Source organism: Numida meleagris, chromosome Z, assembly GCF_002078875.1.
Source record: "Numida meleagris isolate 19003 breed g44 Domestic line chromosome Z, NumMel1.0, whole genome shotgun sequence".
Lineage (NCBI taxonomy): Eukaryota > Metazoa > Chordata > Aves > Galliformes > Numididae > Numida > Numida meleagris.
Window position 1 is genome coordinate 65,609,724 of NC_034438.1, and position 21,680 is coordinate 65,631,403.

Genomic DNA, 21,680 nt, shown 5'->3' on the forward strand with positions numbered 1-21,680 from the left:
TGGAGTCCATTACCATGTTGTTGTACTTCCATTGTTATTTACAAAGAGGGAATATAGCTTTTAAAAAGTTGCATGTTAAATGCGTTTTACATGCTTTTCTTTGTAAGAGATCTTTGTTTAGATACAAATAATTTGTATGTGTGTAAGTTAATTGTGGTCTCTGCTGTGTTGTGATTTCAGAGTGCTCAAGCTGCATTGCAAGCTATGAATACTGTGCAGTGTGGAAACCTGGCTGTTACAAGTACTTTTGCTGCTGAAGGTGGGCTCTCTCCAGCTCACAGTTCTGTTCTCCGAATCATTGTTGAAAATCTTTTCTACCCTGTCACTTTAGAAGTGCTGTATCAGGTAATAAGAATTGATAAAACAAGTAGTAAAATCTGTTTCTATGTTGCCACTGAAAATATATATACGTTTTAAAGTACCTATGCATCCTCAGTTGTGCATTACTCAGTTTGAATGACTGTCACTTCAAACATGATTTGCTGTAATTCAGAGATCTGAATCAGTTTTACTAAAAAAAAAAATAAAAAATCCAGTGAAACAGGACTTTTCTAGTTGACTTTTCATTATTTTTTCTGTTTGTTTTGGTTGGTTGGTTGGTTTTGTTTCTTCTTTGGTTTATAGTTCTTTAACTTAGTTGAGATCATAGCAAGAGTTCTGTGGAAGGAACAATAAACTTGAATTGCTGCTTTGAATTTATGCCTATGTTACAAACTAGTGAAATATTGACTGTTGTGAACTTGTGGAACAAATATTTTAGTACTCCTTGTGCTCAGTAACTTTTTAAGGTTTGCATTATATTTTAGCATTTTGAATTCACTTTTATAATTTGGTACAAGAGATGTTACATGCAAGTATAGTTGCTTGGGCAAATATTTTAAATTATCATAAGCTCTTAGAATGTCACTTGCTTTACTCAATGAGAACTATAGTAGTAGACTATAGCTATGAAAGACATTACTGTAACTTCTGGTTGTGGTTATCAAGGATTTGTCAATATTTTTCTTTCAGGTATTGTGAAGAATGTCATACTTGAAGATTTTATAAATATCAGTAAATCTTTGCAACAGAAAACATGCCTCTAATACGATTTTCCTGAGTTAATGTGATTTAAAATGATTAGCAATCTTTTACAAGGAGCTGCAGTCTGGACAAAGATGTTTTTGCTGCTCTATTTAGCATCTCAAATGCTTATTATCGACATTTGCTTTCTCCTCTTGCCTCTTTATACTTATTTTTTTCTCTTTATCTCCACTCCCCCCCCCCCCAGCCAGTATGGATTAACTAGTATGCTACTAGCTGTCACTTAGAAATCAAAATTTTTGTGATCTAAACTTTTGTACCTTCAGGTGTTATTTACTCAATAATAAATCAGTACAATTTGTATGTCAACTGTTTAAGACTATTAATGTACACAGTATAATCTATTAGTTAACTGTCAGTGCATAGCAATGCACAGATATCTGTCAAACAGCAATTCCTGGACCTAACCTTGTGTGCTTTTTGTTATTGGGTTTTTTTTGTTGGTATTGACAGAGCAGACAGTGGAAGAAGAGATTCATATTGTGTTACTTAAATCTGACTAACATTTACTTCAGTGCAGCAAAGTTGTATTTTTCAGTGTTTGAGTTGTCCAATAGACCTAAGTTAACTATTTTTGCAATAGATCTAGAAAATTTGGTAACACTTGGAAAGGGAGCTTAAGGGACACTGTCCTCTAATTAAAGCTGCACTCTGTGCATGATAGATAGCTACAGTGCTGCAAAGTAACCTAACTTTGTAAGTGTGGAAAGTTAATGGAAATGAGAAAATTTCACTGATCAGTACAGTATCATATACTCATAGGCAGGCTGTCACCCAAAACTTCAGTTACATATAGTATTTGTTTGTTTATTTAGCCACAATCTACCTTAAAATGTCTATTGTAAGAAACAGAATACTTGGTGTTATATGTGTAGAAACAAAACTGTAGGGTTCAGGTTTAGAAACAAACAGGTATATCTTAAAGATGTCTATTTGTTTTTGTGGAAATATGCATGGAAGCATATGTTTAGAAACTGCACTTACACCCTTCTAAAGGGGAAGTGTTTTGTGAACAGGAACTTGACAGCTAATTTTAAATTGCTGTGAAAAAAGTTTCTGTTCTGTCTTCTACCACAAAATGATGACTGTAGCATAAAATCCTGAAAAACTGGGCACAAAGTTTTAGAACAGTGACTCTATGACTCTAAGGCTGATAGGCTGGCAAGAGATGCTTGTCCTTACCTTTTGTGTATCTTTCCCTTCTAGGATTAATACTCTTCTAGGGGTTCTGCTTTCCTGACTACTGTGTTGCTTTGCATTGCTTTGAACTTTGTTCTTAAATTGTCGGTGCTTTCCAAACTCAATTTTCCTCTTTCATTGTTACTTTTGCCATTGTTTGTTTGCATTTGCATGATATGTCTTAACCTAGCTACGCTTTTGTCCATATTCTCCATGAGTGCCACAGAAGCTGTCACGATGTCAGATAGTGAGTGTTTCATGTATTACATACTCTCATTCTGAATGTATGTTTGTGTGTATGTGTATATAATTTCAGCCCTTAAAAACTTTCCTACAGTGCCTACATTTGCAGTAAATCAAACACTCAATTATAAATTGAAATGTTTATAAATTGATAAAAGGATGGGTCTCAAACAAGGTGTTTGTCTTGCTTCTTTCCTTTTTTGCCTTCCACTTAGGACAGTGGATCTATGTTAGTAATTTGTAGACACATTAACTTTTAAGAGAGATGTTTGATCATCAATTTGCAGAAATTGACCAAAATATGGACTGTAAGGGTACATATCTTGACAGTTCGCAGTTCCTATCTAACTGACTTGTGAAAGTCTATTTCTCTTGACTCAGCCTTGACATGGAACATAAGCCTTCTTAGTCTGGTCTTCTCTCTTTTAGACATTATTATTAGTTGTTAGAATTAATCATTGCTAATTCTTTTGAGGAATTTTATTCTTCCCCATTTTTTATATCCTCTTTTACCTGAAACAAATTGTGATATCAATTTATTTATGTTCAACTCTTACAGTAGATATGTCTCAGAAAATTATATTAAGTATTAAAATGCTGGGTTTCTTCACAGGGAATGAATTATTCAATTTTTCTTAAAGTCCATATTTCTTCCTTCTCAGATTTTTTCTAAATTTGGATTTGTCTTGAAAATTGTCACCTTTACAAGGAACAATCAGTTTCAAGCATTGATCCAATATGCTGAACCTGTGAATGCATATTATGCCAAAATGGTAAGTGTAGTGTACTCAGCTGATTTGTTTCATTTTCCTCGCCCAGGTAAAGTGGCCATTATGCATAACATTACTGATAGCTAGCTCATTAACTTTGACTTCTTTTCATTCTAACTGTCTTGTTGCACAAGAATAACATTGACAACCCTCATTAGTTAAGAGAATTGTACTCTACCATCAAATGTAAGGAAGTGTATAGCACACAGATGGAAATCTGCATGGTTCTTCTACTAAATGAAAGATTGGAGCTGTTGGTAGGGAAGATCGATGGTAGCTGTAGTTATGACAAAAAAGTCTTGTCAAACTAACAGAACTGTTTTCAGTGAGGATTAATCTGAAGAGTGGGTTAACCCTCAATGGCTGCCAGGTGCCCACCAAGCTGCTCTTCAGTTCCACTCCTTAGCGAGATGGGAAGAAAATAAGATGAAAAATCTTGTGAGTTGAGATAAGAACAAGAAGATCACTTGGCAATTACCATCATGGGCAAAGCAGATGTGACTTGAAGAAGACAAATTTATTTCATATTGATAAGGATAGTGAGAACTAAAAACAAGGAACACCTTCCTCTCATTCCTCTTCTTCTCAGGTTCTGTTTCACTCCTATCTCTTCTACTTCCTCCTCCTGCAAGCAATACTAGTGTGTGTGTGAAATGGAATTTGTGGTCAGTCCATAGCACTTAGTTTCTACTGCTCCTTCCTCCCCCCACTTTTCCCACTCCAGTATGGAGTGGAAAATATATTTCCTCCCATGGAATATAGTCGTTAGTGAACGCTGCATGTGAACTGCAGCCCCTTCCCACAGAATGTAGTTCTTCAAGAACTGTTCCAGGATGGCATGTAGTCATTCAGGAACAGTCTGGTTTCCCCATAGGCTGTGCACAGCTCCTGCTCCACTCTGGGCTTCTCTCCACAGGCTACAGTTCCAGGCCAGGCCCTGCTCCTACGGGGGTGTATCCATGGGCTGTACCTCTCCAGGCCACATCCACTGCTGCACCAGGGGCTTCTGCGCAGGGAGATGTGCTCTGTGTGGTGCCCACGGACTGCAGGGGCACAGCCTGCTCTGCCATGAGCCTCTCCTGGGCTACAGTGAGCTGCTGCTCCATGCCTGGAGCACCTCCTGCCCTCCTCCTTGCACTGACCTTGAGGCCTGCAGGGCTGATTCTTTCATGTTTCTCGCTCCTCCCTCTGACAGCTGATGTACAGGTTTTTTGACTCTTTCTGAAAAACGTTGTCACACAGGCACCACCAGCTGCATTCTGCTTTGGAGCTGTCTGGAATGGGCCTTGTCCAGAAGGGTTGCCTTTATACTCAGCTTAAGATGAAAGGCACAGAATGTTTATCTGTTGGTACTTGCACTTTTTTTCTCTTTTTCAATACAGATAAAAATACACTTAGGAGGGATGTTTGTAACAAAGTGTTTTGTATCTGAAAACTTAACTATTTGTCTCCAGGCTCTGGATGGCCGAAATATCTACAATGCATGCTGCACTCTACATATTGATTTCTCCAAGTTAACAAGCCTTAAGGTGAAGTACAACAATGAGAAAAGCAGAGATTTCACTCGCTTCGACCTTCCAGCTGCTGATGGCCAACTACCCCTGGATCCAGCCATAATTGCTGCCTTTGGTAAGATGCCTTTACTTTTAGTGATGAATGTACAGTATGATCACTATGCTTTTTACATGGCATACTCTTGGGAGTTTCATTCTCTGTCTGTATAATAGATTCTGTTTAAAAAAAAACAAATAAAAGAACAATATATGTATAATTCTGATTGTTAGGTTCAGTGAAGTTTGTATGGAAAGCAGAAAATCCTACTCTAGATAAATGAGTATCTGAAACCTTGTTCAGAAAAACTATTATCTGAATATATTCAGATGGGTAAATTAAAAGCATTATCAAAAAGCTGTATCTTGAGAATGATGTGGAATTATATCATTCGTGTAAGGCAATATAATAAACATTGCATATCAGAAATGCCAGCGGCAGCCATTCAAAATTGACTGATTCCCTAAAGCTACTTGAAAATAAATGTTTTAAAGTATGCTAGCTCGCGTTTGCTGATATTTTGGGATGACTGCTTGCTTTAAAGAACAAACCATAAGAAATATACAAATATTACAATTATATTTTGTAGTTGCCTTCTAAAAGAAAATTTTAGTAAATTCCTTGCATTTTAGAAGTCTCTTTCATCGCATAGAGAAAGTAGTATATGCTTGAAGTGACTTTGGAGAAGCTTGTGTGGCATAAACAGCACATGCATGCTTGTTTATTCAACTTTGATAATAAGTGCAAATCATCAAACAGATTAACGTGTAATGCTGCCGTACGTGTATTTAAATAGTACTTAGCTGAATGATGTGATGAAAAGATATTGGGAGTCATGTCAGTACTTATGCTTCCTATTTTATTACTAGTACAGGCAGGTTTGATGGAGAACTAAAAGATAAAGCAGGTATCAGAATAACGCATCCAACTTTCACTGTAGACTTGAAGGTATCTTAATAGTAAAACTGAAATATTTGAGGTACTGCACTGTAAAAGAGCAGATTTTATGAATGCTTTGAATTTTAAAATCTTCCTCACCTATGGAGTATGGGCAGAGATACATGAATGAGTATGCTCTGAAAGCTACCTGCCAGCTGTAAAGCAAATGATTTTACAAATACAACGGGCATCAAAGAGTTCCAGATCTTTCTGCATTAGTTCTGACTACTTTTACATGTATGATTTTGGTATCAGTGTGCAACATGCAGATCTCGTTTGGCAGAATGAAAGCTCTTTGTCTATTTTTTCATTAATGTTTCCATTATCATCCTTGGACTGTGAATAACCAATTAATATCTTTTTTGCCAGAACTTGTCAGCATAATACACACACTGGTGTATTATAAAGAACAGAATGACTTGCTTTGGTCTGATGAATGTATTCCATTGTTTATATTAAAGGTGCTTTGACGCTACAGATAAGAGGAGGTGTGACATTATGCAATATTCATGAGTACTTGATCTACGATGTCTGTTTCATTTGTTGTTATTGCGATTCATAACTGATACTTCCTATGATATTGTACTATTCGTATCAATAACCATCTGTTAGTGAACATAGCTGTTCTAGTCAGTGATGGAAGTTTGAGTACTAAAACACTGCCAGATTTGCAGGTTTCATGTGCTGATTATGTGTGTCTCAATTTGTTTAAAAAAAAAATAATAATAACAGTGTAGAGTGCTAACATATGAAAGAATCCAGAAATCAAGCTTGCATCTAACACAACCTGGCTTGTTACCCAAAGTAGTGCTTAACTCCTCATACTAGCATGAAAGCCAGTGAGCCACCTTTGAAGCAAGATGTCTTTCTACACTGGCATTCCAAATCTGTTTAATCCTTGTAACTGCAGCTGCTGGCTTTTTTTTTTATGAATTTATACAAACTGGAAAGGTGCATCTGCTTGAAAAGAAAAATATGTACTTTAAGAGCTAGTAGAATTCAGATGCTCAGACTGGTTTTGGCTGTTTAATTATTTAGCCCATACTTTCTCATAGATATCTAGGGAATAGTGACATCTCATCATTGTAACATGTTGTATGATTTACCTGCAGAAAATTTCTAAAATGCATTTCAGTTTTGTGAACAAAAAATACACTTAGCAAACTGCACTACAGATGTCTAAACTTCAATGAATACTAATCTGTGCTGTGCTTTCATTGTCAAACTTATCTAAATTGCATTTTAGAGAGGGATGCTGAGAAACATTTAATATTAGCCTTCAAAAGTGACTGAAAATTGTAAACACAAATGTGGATTTCAGTGAGAAGAGTGAGGTTTTTTTTTTGACTCAAACGTTTATAGAAGATGTAATCACAGATGAAAGTGAGAATAGCAGCACTGGCAGCTGAGTCTTACTTCTGAAGTCTCTTCTGTTTTCCAGAAATATTAAAGTCTCTGTTTTAATTAGATGTCTTCTATTACTAGGCTCCCAAGGTATCATCTTCCAACCATATGCAGGGTCTGGTGGATTTGCCCCGGTCGCATGCGTTCCTCAAGGTGCTGGTAATGTTCTATCTTCAATTGGGGGGGGGAAAAAAAAAAAAGGCAAGCAAAGAGCCAAACATGCATGCACAAAACAAACAGAAAACATGAACCCATCAATGCTTGCATTTAGGTCTAGCAGTCTATCAGAATACACCCTGTTTCAAAGCAGTGTGTTTTTTAAGTTGTAGCAGTTGGAACACATTTTAGTCATTCTGGTTCTCTTTGTACATCATAGCATTCAGAAAAATTTATTTCCATAATAAAAAACATATGTTGATATAATTCTTAATTTAATAAATGAAGAAATGTAATGCTTTGAAAAAGATTACTTGCATGAGAAGAAATTAAGTATCTGTTTTTCTAAGAATTTTAAGTCTTCTCTGACATTCAAGGTAAAAGAGGAAGTCTCCCCTTTTCTAAATGTAAAATGAGAATTGAGTAGTCTTCTAAACTTGGCAGTCTATCCCTTTCTAGCACAGGATAGACTTCGGTGCCAACTGATTTCATTTCTGGACTGCAATTTATATCCCCTTTTCAGTGGGTGTGTTGCTGTGGCTCAATATTTCTTCATCACTAGAGGGGAGATGCATCTTGCTTTATTAGTCAGATACTACGAATACCTTAACAACTTAAAAACACATTATTTTTATTGAAGATCAAATTTTTTGAAGAACCTAGTCTGCTTTTGTCTTCTAAGATGTCTCAAGTGATGCTGTGAGTACAATTCCAAATCTTTCAGTTTCACCTGTACCTAGAGTACTTTCTTTTCTTGCAGTCATCACATCTGCGGCATCTGTACGGATGAATAATCCAGCTGTTCCAGGAAATTCTGTTTTACTTGTCAGCAACCTCAACCCTGAGGTAGGTTTGATCAATAGTGCTGATGCAAGTGTCCACTCGTACCAGCTGTCAGAATCCTTACTGCAAATTAACTTTAGCTGAAGCAACAAACGAGCAAAGTTCTATGCTGATGATATCAAAACTGGGGCATCATTCATGGGGCAGATCATCTTGAGGGAGATCACATGGCATGTGCAGGACAACCAGGAGATCAGGCCCAGCCAGCATGGGTTCGTGTAAGAGAGGTCTTGCTTGACCAGCCTGATCTCCTTCTGTGATCAAGTCACCCATCTAGTGGATGAGGGAAAGGTTGTTCACGTAGTCTACTTAGACTTAAGCAAAGCCTTTGACACTGTCTCCCACAGTATTCTTCTGGGGAAGCTGACAGCCCGTGGTTTGGACAAGTGCACTCTTTGCTGGGTAAAGAACTGGCTGTAGAGCTGGGCCCAGAGAGTGGTGGTAAAATGAATTAAATCCAGCTGGCAACCGGTCATGAGCAGTGTTCCCCAGAGGTTGGTTCTGGGGCCTGTCCTGTTCAGTATCTTTATTGATGGCCTGGATGAGGGCATTGAGTGCACCCTCAGTAAGTTTGCAGATGACACAAAGTTGGCAGGAAGTGTCCATCTGCCTGGGGGTAGCAAGGCCCTACAGAGAGACCTGGACAGGCTTGATCTCTGCGCTGAAGCCAATGGGATGAAGTTCAGTGAGACCAAGTGCCGGGTCCTGCACTTTGGCCACAACAACCTTAGGCAACACTACAGGCTTGGGGCAGAGTGGCTGGAAGACTGTAAGCAGACCTGGTGGTATTGGTCAGTGCTCAGCTGAGCATGAGCCAGCAGTGTGCCCAGGTGGCGAAGAAGGCCAATGGTACTCTGGCTCTTATCAGAAATAATGTTGCCAGCAGGAGCAACGAACTGCTTTCTACAGCTACCTGAAGGGAGGTTGTGGTGAGGGGGGGGTCAGTCTGTTCTCCCATGTAACAAGTGATAGGACTAGAGGGAATGGCCTCAAGTTGTGCTAGAGGAGATTCAGGTTGGACATAACAAAAAACTTCTCTAAAAGATTGGTCAGGCACTGGAACTGGCTGCCCAGGGAGGTGGTAGAGTCACTGACCCTGGAGGTGTTCAAGAAACATTTAGATTTTGTACTGAGGGACATGGTTTATTTGGGAACTATTGGTTATAGGTGAAGTGTTGTACTGGATGACCTTAGAGGTCTTTTCCAGCCTTGCTGATTTTTTTCTATGATCTCTATTTTTGTTTGAGCAAATTTCCACTACTGGTGAAGCTTAAAAAATCTGTTCAGCAGTGAAAAGCTTCTACACACAATTTACTTCAGAAAAAATAGTTTAGCAATGTAATGGTGACTTTGTAATTAGTGAAGGGCCTGTGGTTATATATGAGAAATGTTTGAGGTAGTACACAACATAGGGCTAAACTCAAAATTGATATCTCAGTGATCTACAGTTCCTAAGGTGCCTCTTTATCATTAGAGAAGCCAAAGCCTCATTTGTTACATGAGGAGTCAGAGAAATCAGAGGGAAGAGAAATAAAGATTAAAAACATGGCAAATCATTCTTAACCTTTCATCCCAGAGCGGAGGAGCTGAGGGGAGGCATCATGGCAGCCTACTGGTCCTCACAGGGTGCAGAGGGGCAGCACTGAGCTCTGTTTTCTGGGGACAGCAACAGTACCTGAGGGAACCGCATGGAGCTGTGTCAGGGGAGGGTCAGGAGGTTAGGGAAGAGCTGAGCCCTGGAGGGTGGTGGGCATGGCACAGCTCCCCAGGGCAGCGGACACGGCCCTGAGCTGCCGGAGCTCAGGGAGCATTTGGGCACCGCCCTCAGACACAGGGTTTGGGTTTGGGTGGTGCTGTGTGGAGCCGGGGGTTGCACCCGATGGTCCTTGTGGGTCCCTTCCAACACAGGATATTCTGTGATTCCAGTTTTGCAACTTTTCTCAGATTGAAGAGGAAGGGCATGGCTGTCCCTTGGTATGACATACCTATAAATCCATTTTTAATGTTAATAAATATGCATATTCACTTTGCATAGTACCACACAATTGTTTTTTTCTCATATATGTTGGCAGTAAAACTGCCAAGGACAACTTGGGTAGTTACCTTTATAGTGGTTTGTTTCATAGCCTTACCTCTGTTACTCAAACTTTACTTATTGATCTATACTTAATTAGAAGCAGTATACATCTTTTAATTAATAAATAAGCTTTAGAAAGGCCATGACATAATACAGAGTTCTACATAACTGCTGATAAGCAATTCTACAACAGTAATGTAAAATTCTTGTTTGTTGTACACTCTCGTTGGATTCACTTAACCATAAAACTGATGAAATTAAGAGTTATTGTCAAAATGGAATTCACATTCATATTACAAAAGTTTAAAAATCTGTTGACCAATTTCTTTTTTTTTCTTACTAATAATTGAATTTCGTGTTAAGCATAAAAAGAAAGCTATAGATTAGGACTGTAAGACAAAGCAATTATACTTTGCGTTGTCAGTGTATCTTATCAAGTAATTTCAGATTTCTGATGGGCTTTCTGCAAGTAATTATTTAAGACAATTCTCTGAGCCTTTAGAGACTGTGCTTTTTCAGAATAAGGATATGTGAAGCATAGATCTTATCTATTTTTAGGACATTGATGCTTAATACTAATTATATCTAAGAAGTTATAAATGATAACTTTATACTGCAATGCATGATACAACATAAATTTTTAGTGCTCATTACTGGCAAGACTCTTGTCTCAGCTGAATAAAGTTTGTGTTGATTAGAGTGCAGATCATCTTTGGTGATTGGGGAACTTGGTACGCTAGGATTTAATGAAAAATCTCTGAAGAAAAATTACGTCTTTCAGGCTTTCTTTTCAAAGCTTTTAATCAGACAAAATTTAAGTAGCACTCCCTATATGCTTCATGTATAAACAATTAAATAGTGCACATATTACTAACATATGGTCGTGTGCAGAGATGGGGACAAAATTTAAAACAAAGCAAATACACGTTGCAGCCACAAGTTTTAGTTTTTTAGGTAGTATCTGCAGTTTAGAAAAGATGAATTATTGGATGCTCTTTTCTATTTTTAGTGTAGTCAATTGCTTTGATTTTTTCAGTGCATGAAATGCCGACTTGGAAAGCTTGGAAAGAATAATTTCATGTAATTAAGCCACTTATATATTAATAATTTCTCCAGCATGACAGACTCTGAATTTTGAGTGATGAAAATGCCTGAACTGAAGTGTTAGCCTGTTTATGTATTTGTTATGTGCATAGTAAATATGTATTAACAAGAATGCAATACACTCTAGTTGTCGATGGGAATGGCTTTTGGTGAAATATTTTTATATATTAGTGTTCAGAATCTCTCCCATTCTTTTATCTTACCATGCACTTAAGGACTAGATTTCTTCATTTGCCTGGCTTTAAAAATAATATACTCATTTTGTCATTTAAACAGGCCATCACACCACATGGACTTTTCATCCTATTTGGTAAGATATGTCAAATATACCTTAAGAAACTACAGGGCTAGAGTTCTTTGTATTTAAGTGGCAAGTGGAGGTTAATTCAAGTTCAGTTTTTCTGGTTTTGTCCAAAAAATGCACAAGAGAATGTGCTGGTTTTAAATGATGGTGTTTTGAGTCAGTAGCTGTAAGACACAGGTACCAGAAAGACAGAATTGTTGCGGTTTCAGAAGAATTTCAGTGTGTGTTCTGATTTCTTTACTACAAAGAATGGCAAACCAAATTAAGATGAAAAAGCAAAGGTTGTCTCAGAGGAAATGGGATACAGAACTGGCATATTTGTTACTTGCAGGGTAGAATGTTGACATAATGTTTTAATACTCCTCTGTTGAGAGGACTTTAACACTTGCACTACTTAATCGTTGAACATAGACATGCAATTTTATGACTGAGAGCCTGGTTGTTGGTGTGTTTCTTTCCCAATTTCTGAGTCTCAAAAACAAGCTTGAAGTATCTCTGTCATATTAATGTTCTAACCAAGATGTTGAGATTGTTATTGTTGAGATGATTATTCTTTGTTACGCTGATTTTAGTAAAAAGAGGCAGACTTGCACATGTGCTTTTTGTAATAATAGTCTGGACAGATTTTCTTTCTGAATTTCCATAGGTGCTTATGGTGATGTGCTTCGTGTGAAGATCATGTTTAAGAATAAAGAAAATGCTTTGGTTCAGATGGCAGATGCAACCCAGGCTCAAATAGGTACTGATTTTAAAGGCAGTTATGGTTCTAACTATCATGAATTTTATAAAGCTCAGGAATTTGCCTTCTGTCAGTGACTATCATAACCAAATTAAATCCATCATTGTGAACTCTTCTATACATGAACTTCTGTTTTCTAATGTTGATATTGATTGGTTTGTTTTCATGTAAGCAAATGATTTTCCTGTAGTGGTTTAAAAACAACCCTACAAGTCTTAATCTAATAAATGTTGTTACTATTAAAAAATTGTACAATTTTCCTGTAGTTTCTTATTAATAAATCATATATTTTTCATATACCTTATATCTAGCTGTTTAAGAATAATGCTGATTTGTATTTCCATTGCATTTAGACTTGCACTTCAAACTGTAATGCTATGAAGGGAAAAAACTTAGCCTGCTTTGTAGAGATGGAGCTTGCTGTTTAAATTGAGAACGTGAAATCTGACACTAAATAGAAGGCAAAAGCAGTATCCAAAGAACCATTTTTAATTTCTCTCCCTTCATCTATTTTTGTGTCCAAATGATATTTCCATTGATTAGCTATCAGCAACTTGAATGGACAGAAGCTTTATGGGAAGTTCATCCGTGCAACTCTTTCAAAACATCAGAATATTCAACTCCCTCGTGAAGGAGAAGAGGACAATGGTCTGACAAAGGACTATAGTAATAGCCCGTTGCATCGCTTTAAGAAGCCTGGCTCTAAGAACTTCCAGAATATCTTTCCTCCATCTGCCACCCTGCATCTCTCCAACATCCCGTGAGTACCAATGTGTTTAATCTTCTTGGAAGGATAATGTTTTTTAGGTTATGTTTTAAAGCTAGAAAGTCTGATACAAGCTGTGAATTTTCTTGACCTTCTGCATCTTCCTAAGAAAAGGGTCATTTTGCTGTACAATTAACAACAAGCAAATCGTTTAACTGTCACATTTTTTATTGTTAATGAAGAGGATAGTGGATTGAAAGTTATTGCTCTTCTTGACAAGTTGTAATAGAGTTTACATTTTCTTGAGCAAATGTATTTTTTCACATCTGAAATTCTGTGTTATAAATTTTCATGGAATATTAAAGGCATGCTTTTTGAGTTACATTGCATCAAATTTGTGATTAGCATTTTTAGGTAATGTTGATACAGTTTTTACTCATTCTAACACTTTTTGAAGAATGGTTTCTACAGCATTTAGAAAGCTTACATAAGGGGCGTTATTAAGAAAATGTTATTAAGAAGTGTGTTCTCTAAGATTGAAGAAACCTTTTTTCCTTGCTAGAATGTTGTCAACAGTGTGTGAAGTGATATCTCAACATAAGTTCGCACTGCTTCTTTTGTTCTCCAACTATTCAGGAAAAAAAAAAAAAGGAATAAAACTATAGAATTCTGTTCAAATCAGAAAAAATAATATAGGACTCCTCTGAAATGACATTTGGGTAAAATAGACGTTCTAAATAGAAGATATGTGAAGAGCGCTAACAGTAATTAAAAGACAAAAATATTTCAGAAGCTACCAGTTCGTCTTTATGCTTTTTGAATTTATCCAAGGCAGGAATGGGAGAGGATGAAAAGCAATAATTTGTATATGAAATATTTTTGTAGCACGCTGCAGTGCTAAATTGTAGAGTCAAAGCCAAGATGTTTGAGCTGAGCTTGTGTTAGTGGGTGTATTGTTTGATGGTTACATTTAATTTAGCAGTAAGAACTGGCAGTGTGATACTACTGCTGTAGTCTGTGCTCTTTTACAAGTTGAGGAGATTTTGATTTGTTTTGGTTTGTTTTTAAACAGGCCTTCTGTTTCTTTTGATGATCTTAAGAGTCTTTTTGCACGTACTGGGTCTACTGTGAAAGCCTTCAGATTCTTCCAGTAAGTCCTCATGTGAAAATGCTGTGAAATCTTTCATCCTGGAATATGGCTAATTGCTTTTTGGAGAAATTCAATTTGTGTGTAACACTGTCTATAGGCAAAAGCTTGACAGCTTGTGACAATGCTGATGGTAATCCTAATCTTAAAATTTTAAATGGGATATCATGCTAGCATAACTAAATGAAAAATATTTGACCTTTTGATAAATTTAACGTGTTCAGAGTCAGATAAGTTTAAGGAAAATGAATGTAATACTATCTTTTTTAAAAGAATTACAAGATTTATTCAAGTAAAGTGTCAAGTAAAAGATACAATGAATCTATTCTAGCATTCATTAGAATATGTTTGCTATATTATTTTGGCATGATCACACCTGCTAGAATCTCATATATAGAGACAATACCAGTGTTTTCCAGAGGGTTTTGAGCCATATTTGGATGCTTTTTTGAAATACAATGTATGGAAGGATGGCATAGCTGTAGACTATTGATATGCAAAATCCAATACTTGAAGGGAGCGTATAAACAGGAGGGGGATCAATTGTTTGTGAGGGTGGATAGTGATAGGACAAGGGGAATGGTTTTAAGCTGAGACAGGGGAGATTTAGGTTAGATATTAGGAGGAAATTTTTCACACAGAGGGTGGTGAGGCACTGGAACAGGGAGGTTGTGGATGCCCCGTCCCTGGAGGCATTCAATGCCAGGCTGGACGTGGCTCTGGGCGGCCTGGTCTAGTGGTTGGCGACCCTGCACTTGGCAGGGGGGTTGAGACTCGATGATCTTTGAGGTCCTTTTCAACCCAAGCCATTCTATGATTCTATGAAAACTGATACAGTTCTGTTTTTTCCCTGTTTAATCAGGTGCATAATGAGATCTATTTCTGTCACTGCACCTGTATTTTGTGTAGAAAGAACTGTATATGATGTGTCTAAAGAAATTCTTGCATCACTTTTTTTTGTGCTGACTACTACAGTGAGAATTTGGTTTAGATTAATAATGTTTTTTTTGTCATACTTCAGGAGAGATTGCAAAATGGCTCTTATCCAGCTGGGCTCTGTGGAAGAAGCAGTTCATGCTCTCATTGAACTTCACAATTATGACCTAGGAGAAAATCATCACCTCCGAGTTTCCTTCTCAAAATCTACAATTTGACTTTTCTGTGAATGTTCCTTTTAAAATTGCATTGCAGTTTTGTGAAAATCATCAAATAGAGACTGAAGTAGCTGCGACCAGTTCTGCCTCTTAAAAGAAAAAGCTCGTTCATACACACAGCAAAGAATTAGGGGATAATCTTTTCTGATTTCAGCTGCCAGTATATGATCAAAGCTTAATATTCATCGATAAGAAGATTAAATTTCTTTAGAAATAATATTTATCATCAAATTTCCTATTTTAATTCTTCTTTTGAGAATATATTTTGAATTTTTGTTTCAAATTAGCCTTATTAAATATTTTAGAGTGCTTTTTCAATATACCAAACTGAGAATGTTTCTAACAAAATGGTAGATCTACTCTACGCATATTAAACACTGATTTGAATGTGAAGTAGTGCTTGGCTTTCTTGGAAAAAAAAAAACCAAGCACTGATTGCAAACGCCCTCTGAGCAGTATTTATGTTACTAGAGTGTGTGTTAATACTTTGGCAAATCTTTAAGTAACTTTTTTAAAACATAAATTTTGTGCTGTTCATATGGGTTAAATAAGTAGAGGAAAGGCAGTGCCTTTTCTTAGTGGAGTAAAAGATATTTGAGTTTCTCCAAGCTGTGACATTAGAGTCTTAGCCTGGCTTCATCCTGGAATGGAAGTTTGATGTGTTATTTTACTATGAAGTGATATTGTGTAATAGTATTTTGAAGAAAATAAGAGGAGAAAATAGTCCTGATTTCAAAGAGTTTTTTACATTTCTTTAAAGAATAAAATGTTTACAGTCTTATAGAAAATATTCAGGTCTATGATGGCTTAATGAATTTTTAAGAAGTTATTTTTGGTAAGGTCATATTTGGGGATGAAAAATTAAACCTCAAGAGTTTTTTGTACCAATATACTTACTGTGTATTTACTTAATTTCTTATTATGTGCCTTACTCTGTGCTTATGACACAATAGCTTTGAGTTTTATCTGAAGTATCTTGAAAAATGTCATGTGGGCTTTTAAAACTGTCTTTTTTTTCCTTGTAAATATTTTCCTAACTGCTACTTTTTTATTTTCCCCCCCTCTTGAACTCCCCCATCCCCACAAATATTCTAACTTCTAGTCTCTGGTGCTTTAGTGTAGAGATAGGGTACAGGTGAAAATTAAGTTTAAATCATTATACAGTCCTGTTGGCCTCTTTGAACTTACCTGGTTGCAGTTGTCTGATACCTACATTTGGCTGAAAAATACCTTTACACCCAGAAAAATACACAAAAGAACAACCAACCAAAAAAAAAAAAAACGAAAAAAAAAAACAAAACAAAAAATCATACAGAAAGGCAGAAGAGCAAATTCCACTCCAGTTTCTGGAACTTAAATTTTTGAGAGATGCTGTTTCAAATAATTCTCTTTCAGGTTCCTGCATTTACCATGAAAAGCATTCGTTCATTTGTCAAAAAGTTCAATACTGAACGTCCAATTCTCTTTGGAGAATGAGCTGAGATGCAGTTAGTTTTTGTATAGAAAGTACATATGAACATTACTGATTTCTCTCATTAAAGAGTTCTTTTTTCTTTGTAAGGGCTTTTTCTTTTCAGAATTTACCAAAAATACATCACTTTTTAGAAGTGATATCATCACATTTAAATGTTTATAACCACTGCAGAATTTTTTTTCTGTGGTAATATTTTGCTAGTCATTCATTTTGTTCTTTTATGATTTTTAATAGTTGTAGAATTTTTTTCCTATCTTTCCAGAATAAAGGGTATAATTCTTGAAAGACCTGAGTATTTTGGAGTAAGCTTCTTCAGATTGTTACTCTGAATTACTTCTGTAAAATCAGTGATATACTAGCTTGCCTTGCTTTAATGTCAATAACTTGAGTTGCAGCAGCTAATCATACTAAAGAAGGTGCCAGGTCTCTAAAATACAACAAAAGCATGCCATTTGACAGTAAGTAAAATGCTGACTATGTAGGTGGCTACAGTAGGTTTTAGCCAACACATATAAATAACTTTTCAGAATGTTATATTTAATGGGAAGCTAAATGCTTAGGAATAACAGACAATGTTATCTTTGGGATTTGAGATACTCTTTTCATTTCCCCCCCTTTCAAGTGACTGATTCAATCTGGTGAATTGTAAACCCTTTATAAAAAAATAATTAAAAAAAAAAAAAGAATTGAAAGAAGTGCAGAATCAGAGCTCCCAGAACACTCTACTAGAAAATATCATCTTCTTGTTTTTAGCAAAGTGCCATGTTGGAAGGACCCTTTTTGAAAAAGGTCCTACCTGCAAATGAACAAGGTAGTTAATTCGTAGTTCATGCCTATGCTTAATCTTCTTAGCTGTTAGGCTGATAACAGTTAAAGACAGTTGCTAGGAATGTTCCTTGTTACTGCACATAGTTTGTTAGTACTGGAACATTATTCGTAACATATGATTTCTCACTTTTTTAAATGAACTACAGCTGAAGGGGAAAGGAATCATATTAGACCTGAATGTAATTCTAAAGCAGAGAAAAGGAACCTTAAATTTGAGAGTGAATATTGACACATGTAATATCAATATGTGTATGCTGTATCACATGTTATATGTGTATACAAACATACAAATTACATGCCATTTTAACTTGTTGATTGTAATAACACTTAATGCTAATGCTTAAACAAATGTGAAAGGATAAGAACATACAGCATTCTCACAGAAAGGAATAATCTTTTTATTTTGTCTTAGTGTTAGAATAGAAGTAATGTCAGCTCTGAACTTCGTGCAGTTTGAAATGAGGAGGCCTACAGTTTGTTGCCAGAGATTTAAAGATTTTAATGTCAGAAAAATGTGGATAATAGATATTTGTGAGCTTGTTAGTTTGTTGTTGTTATTTTTTTCTTCTATGATATATTTGTCCTGTATCTTTCTGTCATTATCTTTTTTTATTTTTGTTTCCTTAATTGAACCTTTCTTGTCAACTTACTTGTAAACTTATGTATTTCTCAGAGACACTGCCTCTTAAAGAGATCTGCTTTACCAGATGTGCAGACAAGCCTCAAAAATAGCTGCACATCTTGACGTTTGCTTAGCAGAATGATGGTACCAGTTAAGGCTAGCTTCTGCCTTGAATAATTAAAAGTGAAAATGTTACTATAATGCACTGTTAGTGAAGGAAAAGGACAAAAGGAGTAACTCTTAAATTGTGCTTGACTTATCAGTGTAAAAGCACAGTTGCATCTCAGTTTGTGAATCTCTAAGCAGTGTGTGAGCTGACTTGACTTTATAGGTTCTTACACTGATGCAGGTTGGAAATGAAACTCTGAAGGCCTTAATCCTACCTCTCGCTGGGATTAGAGCTGACCATGCTGTCAGAGATTTTCCTAATATCCGACCTAGCAATCTGTTACCTTTTGTTCTATCACGGCACAGCTCCCTGAAAGATTCTGGCTTCGTCCTCTCTATACAATGCCATTAAGTTGTAGAAGACAGGTTCGTAATTTCTTTAATATAAACTCTTAATTTCTGTTGAAGTCACTTGTGAAGCGTGTCATAATGTGTAACACAGAAGTTGTACTCTAAAACACTAGTGGTTAAATTCTGACCTCAGCTACCAGAAATGGATGAGTTCTCTGCCTTTGTATATTTTAAGTCAAAAATCAGCCCTGGGTTACTTCCAGCTCCTACTTTTTTTTTTTTTTTTTGTGGCAGCATATTGGCTCAAAGTGTAGTAAGGCCTTCTTAACCCAGGAGAAACTCAGTGGCTTTTCAAATGACCTGTAATATGTTGCCTAATTGTAAAGCTTCAGCTTCTTCGAATTTCTTTAAATGCCTTGGAACATCAGATGAAATTTTATTTTTAGTTTGACTTAGTTGCACTGTGTGCTGGTCCCGTCAATTGTACAGCTTTGTGCTCTGAGACAGATTTCTTTTCTGTGCTTCAGTTATCTCCACAGATCTGAAGAGATTTGCCTATACAATATTTTCTGTTTACAGGTGGCAAACCTGTGTTTGCATACAGAGAAAACTATTTACCCATACTGAAAAAACTACAGGTTCATCTTCCTCTCCTCAGATTCTTTTATTTTTAGTTGTAAAGTGATTCAGGTTTTTTTTTTTTTTTTTAAGGATGCAGACCTATTCCTTGTAATTGTACAGCTAGCCATGTACTGCTGTTTTTCAAATGCTTTTAACTTTTGTCCTGGTGTGCTTTTATCTGAATCAGATTTACCAGACTTAGTGTTTTTACTGTTGTGCTGAAAATATAGTGTTCAGATTACACAGTTTTTCCTTTAACTGTATATTTAAGTCTGCTGATGGTTTGTTTGCTCTATACAAGACTGTTTGCCTGTTCTTTTAAAAGAAAATCCCAATGGTTGGGAGTTGTGAATTATTTCGTGAAAGAATTGAAATATTATCAAGCATTTAATTTCAGACCCTGATGGTGTGAGGTGAGTGGGGTATAACATAAAGCGGGACCAAAGTTTATGTGCCTTCAGTAGTTCTCTGTGTAGAGTTTTCTCATATCTACTGCTGTTTGATGTACAATAAATACTCTTTTTTTTTTTTTCCCCTGGAAATTGTATGTTTATATTGTTAAGAATGAAAGTTGTCCACTAACTATACAGGCAGCCAATTATAACTTCAGTACAGATTTAATGATACATTTGCCTTCACTGCTGCAGGCTTGGGTTTGTATTTTGTGGGGGCATACTGCAGTATAACAGAATCCAAGCATAATCCATATTTCCAACTTGAACAGTGACAATAGTTTGCGACTGGAGCAGACCCCAACAAGGGAAATGCTTATGTAGCTGAAAGTCCTTGACCGATGCTGAAAGCTTCTACATTAGACTACTGTCATCTCATCACTGTAAGCAGTTTTTCCATTCTTGGAAACTGCATTACTTATGATGAGTGGGAATCTAACCACTTAGTCCTTTTTAAGCACTTATCAAGTTTCCTTGATCATGTTGTCTGCTTTCTGCAAAATTTCACCCTAGAACTGCAGCAGCAGATAGAAGGTGTTACTAAGCAAGTAGATTCTTGTGTCAGAACATCACCTCATTCTCTGACCGAAGACTGACTGTACTGGTTTTAGTGAGACATTCTGTGAAAACTTTTCTCTCAAGTTCCTCTCTGAAGGGAAGACCCAGTGCAAAGTGGCCTTTACTTGCTGTTTGTTGATGAAACGCTTAGTCCATAAAGAAAATGAGATTGTAACATGAAACCTTGCCTACAGCACTGGGTTAATGGACTACTTTTAGTACTGTATCCAAGACATTCAAAAGTGTGGCTAGAAATTGTTGAAATTCTTTCATTTTACATTATCTGTTCATAAAAGTCCCTTTTAGTTAATAAAAACGTTCATCTAAGACAAGAAAGTGATGTAAATATTTGTAACACCTTTTTTTTTAAAAATGGTAAAAATGGCTTTGGTGGGCAAATTGAAGTGTAAAATGTTTTTATATAAAAAATTGTATGTTTTAATAAACAAGTACCAGCTTTCACTTGTAAAGCAGCTTCTGGCATTGGAGAAAAAAGATTCCATGTTTGCTTATATATAATATATGTGCAAAGATGATGTAATATTAAAAAGAAACTCTATTTTCTAATTGTGTAGTGCATGGTTAGGTTGTATTTGTTTATGCTGCAATATGTTGTTTCATTTAAGTTCATGTATATGCTGATTAATTGATACCTGTATCTAACTCCCTAACTCTAGTTGTTGTAGCATGCCTTTTAATAAATGTCATTACATCTGCACTCTCAATTTTTCCTGTGTGCTTGTCTGTTGCTTTCGTTTTTTTCTTGTGTAACTAATTTTCCTTTTTTTTTTCTTTAGCAGCCATGGCTATCTAAGAAAAAGCATGTTATATCAAATGTATTTTGATAGGACTAATGCACATCTTTGACAATAGTTGAAGTTAAGCAACAGCTGAACAGGGTAGGAATCCTCATCTTCAGCAGGATGGAAATAACAACCCTGAGCTATTTCAGTAGTGGAAGACTGCTTCATTCTGCGCGGCAGTGATGAGATACTTCAGGCCCTGTGGTTTCATCAGTGAGAAATCTTTTGTTTTCACTTTAACATGGCTGTGCTCTTTTATAGCCCTGGGATTCAAGTCTGTAACGCTTCCACACAGATTTCCAAAATTTAAATATTGGCTGAAAAAGATGCTGTGCTTTTAGCTTCCCCTTTCTCAGCTTTCTGGTTGATTGCTTCTCTTCCATACCAGCTCCTTGTCCTTCTGTGTGTTACACAACAGCAATTTAACTAGTACTGAACTATTTTAGCCGGAGCTTGATCCCAAT

General features: G+C 36.3%; 1 protein-coding gene across 9 annotated transcripts in view; it reads left to right on the forward strand.

Moving 5' to 3' along the window:
• Positions 1-21,138, forward strand: part of PTBP3 (polypyrimidine tract binding protein 3) — a 61,888-nt gene extending 40,750 nt beyond the window's left edge. For 8 of the 9 annotated variants that reach the window (XM_021380290.1, XM_021380289.1, XM_021380295.1 and 5 more), the window contains 10 exons: positions 181-345; positions 3,168-3,278; positions 4,730-4,904; positions 7,251-7,328; positions 8,086-8,171; positions 11,626-11,659; positions 12,300-12,392; positions 12,936-13,152; positions 14,171-14,248; positions 15,267-21,138. In XM_021380290.1, the coding sequence (XP_021235965.1) occupies positions 181-345; positions 3,168-3,278; positions 4,730-4,904; positions 7,251-7,328; positions 8,086-8,171; positions 11,626-11,659; positions 12,300-12,392; positions 12,936-13,152; positions 14,171-14,248; positions 15,267-15,399 (1,170 nt within the window). In that variant the 3' untranslated portion in view covers positions 15,400-21,138. The remainder of the gene's footprint in view (positions 1-180; positions 346-3,167; positions 3,279-4,729; positions 4,905-7,250; positions 7,329-8,085; positions 8,172-11,625; positions 11,660-12,299; positions 12,393-12,935; positions 13,153-14,170; positions 14,249-15,266) is intronic. The other variant, XM_021380293.1, reaches the window with a different exon arrangement.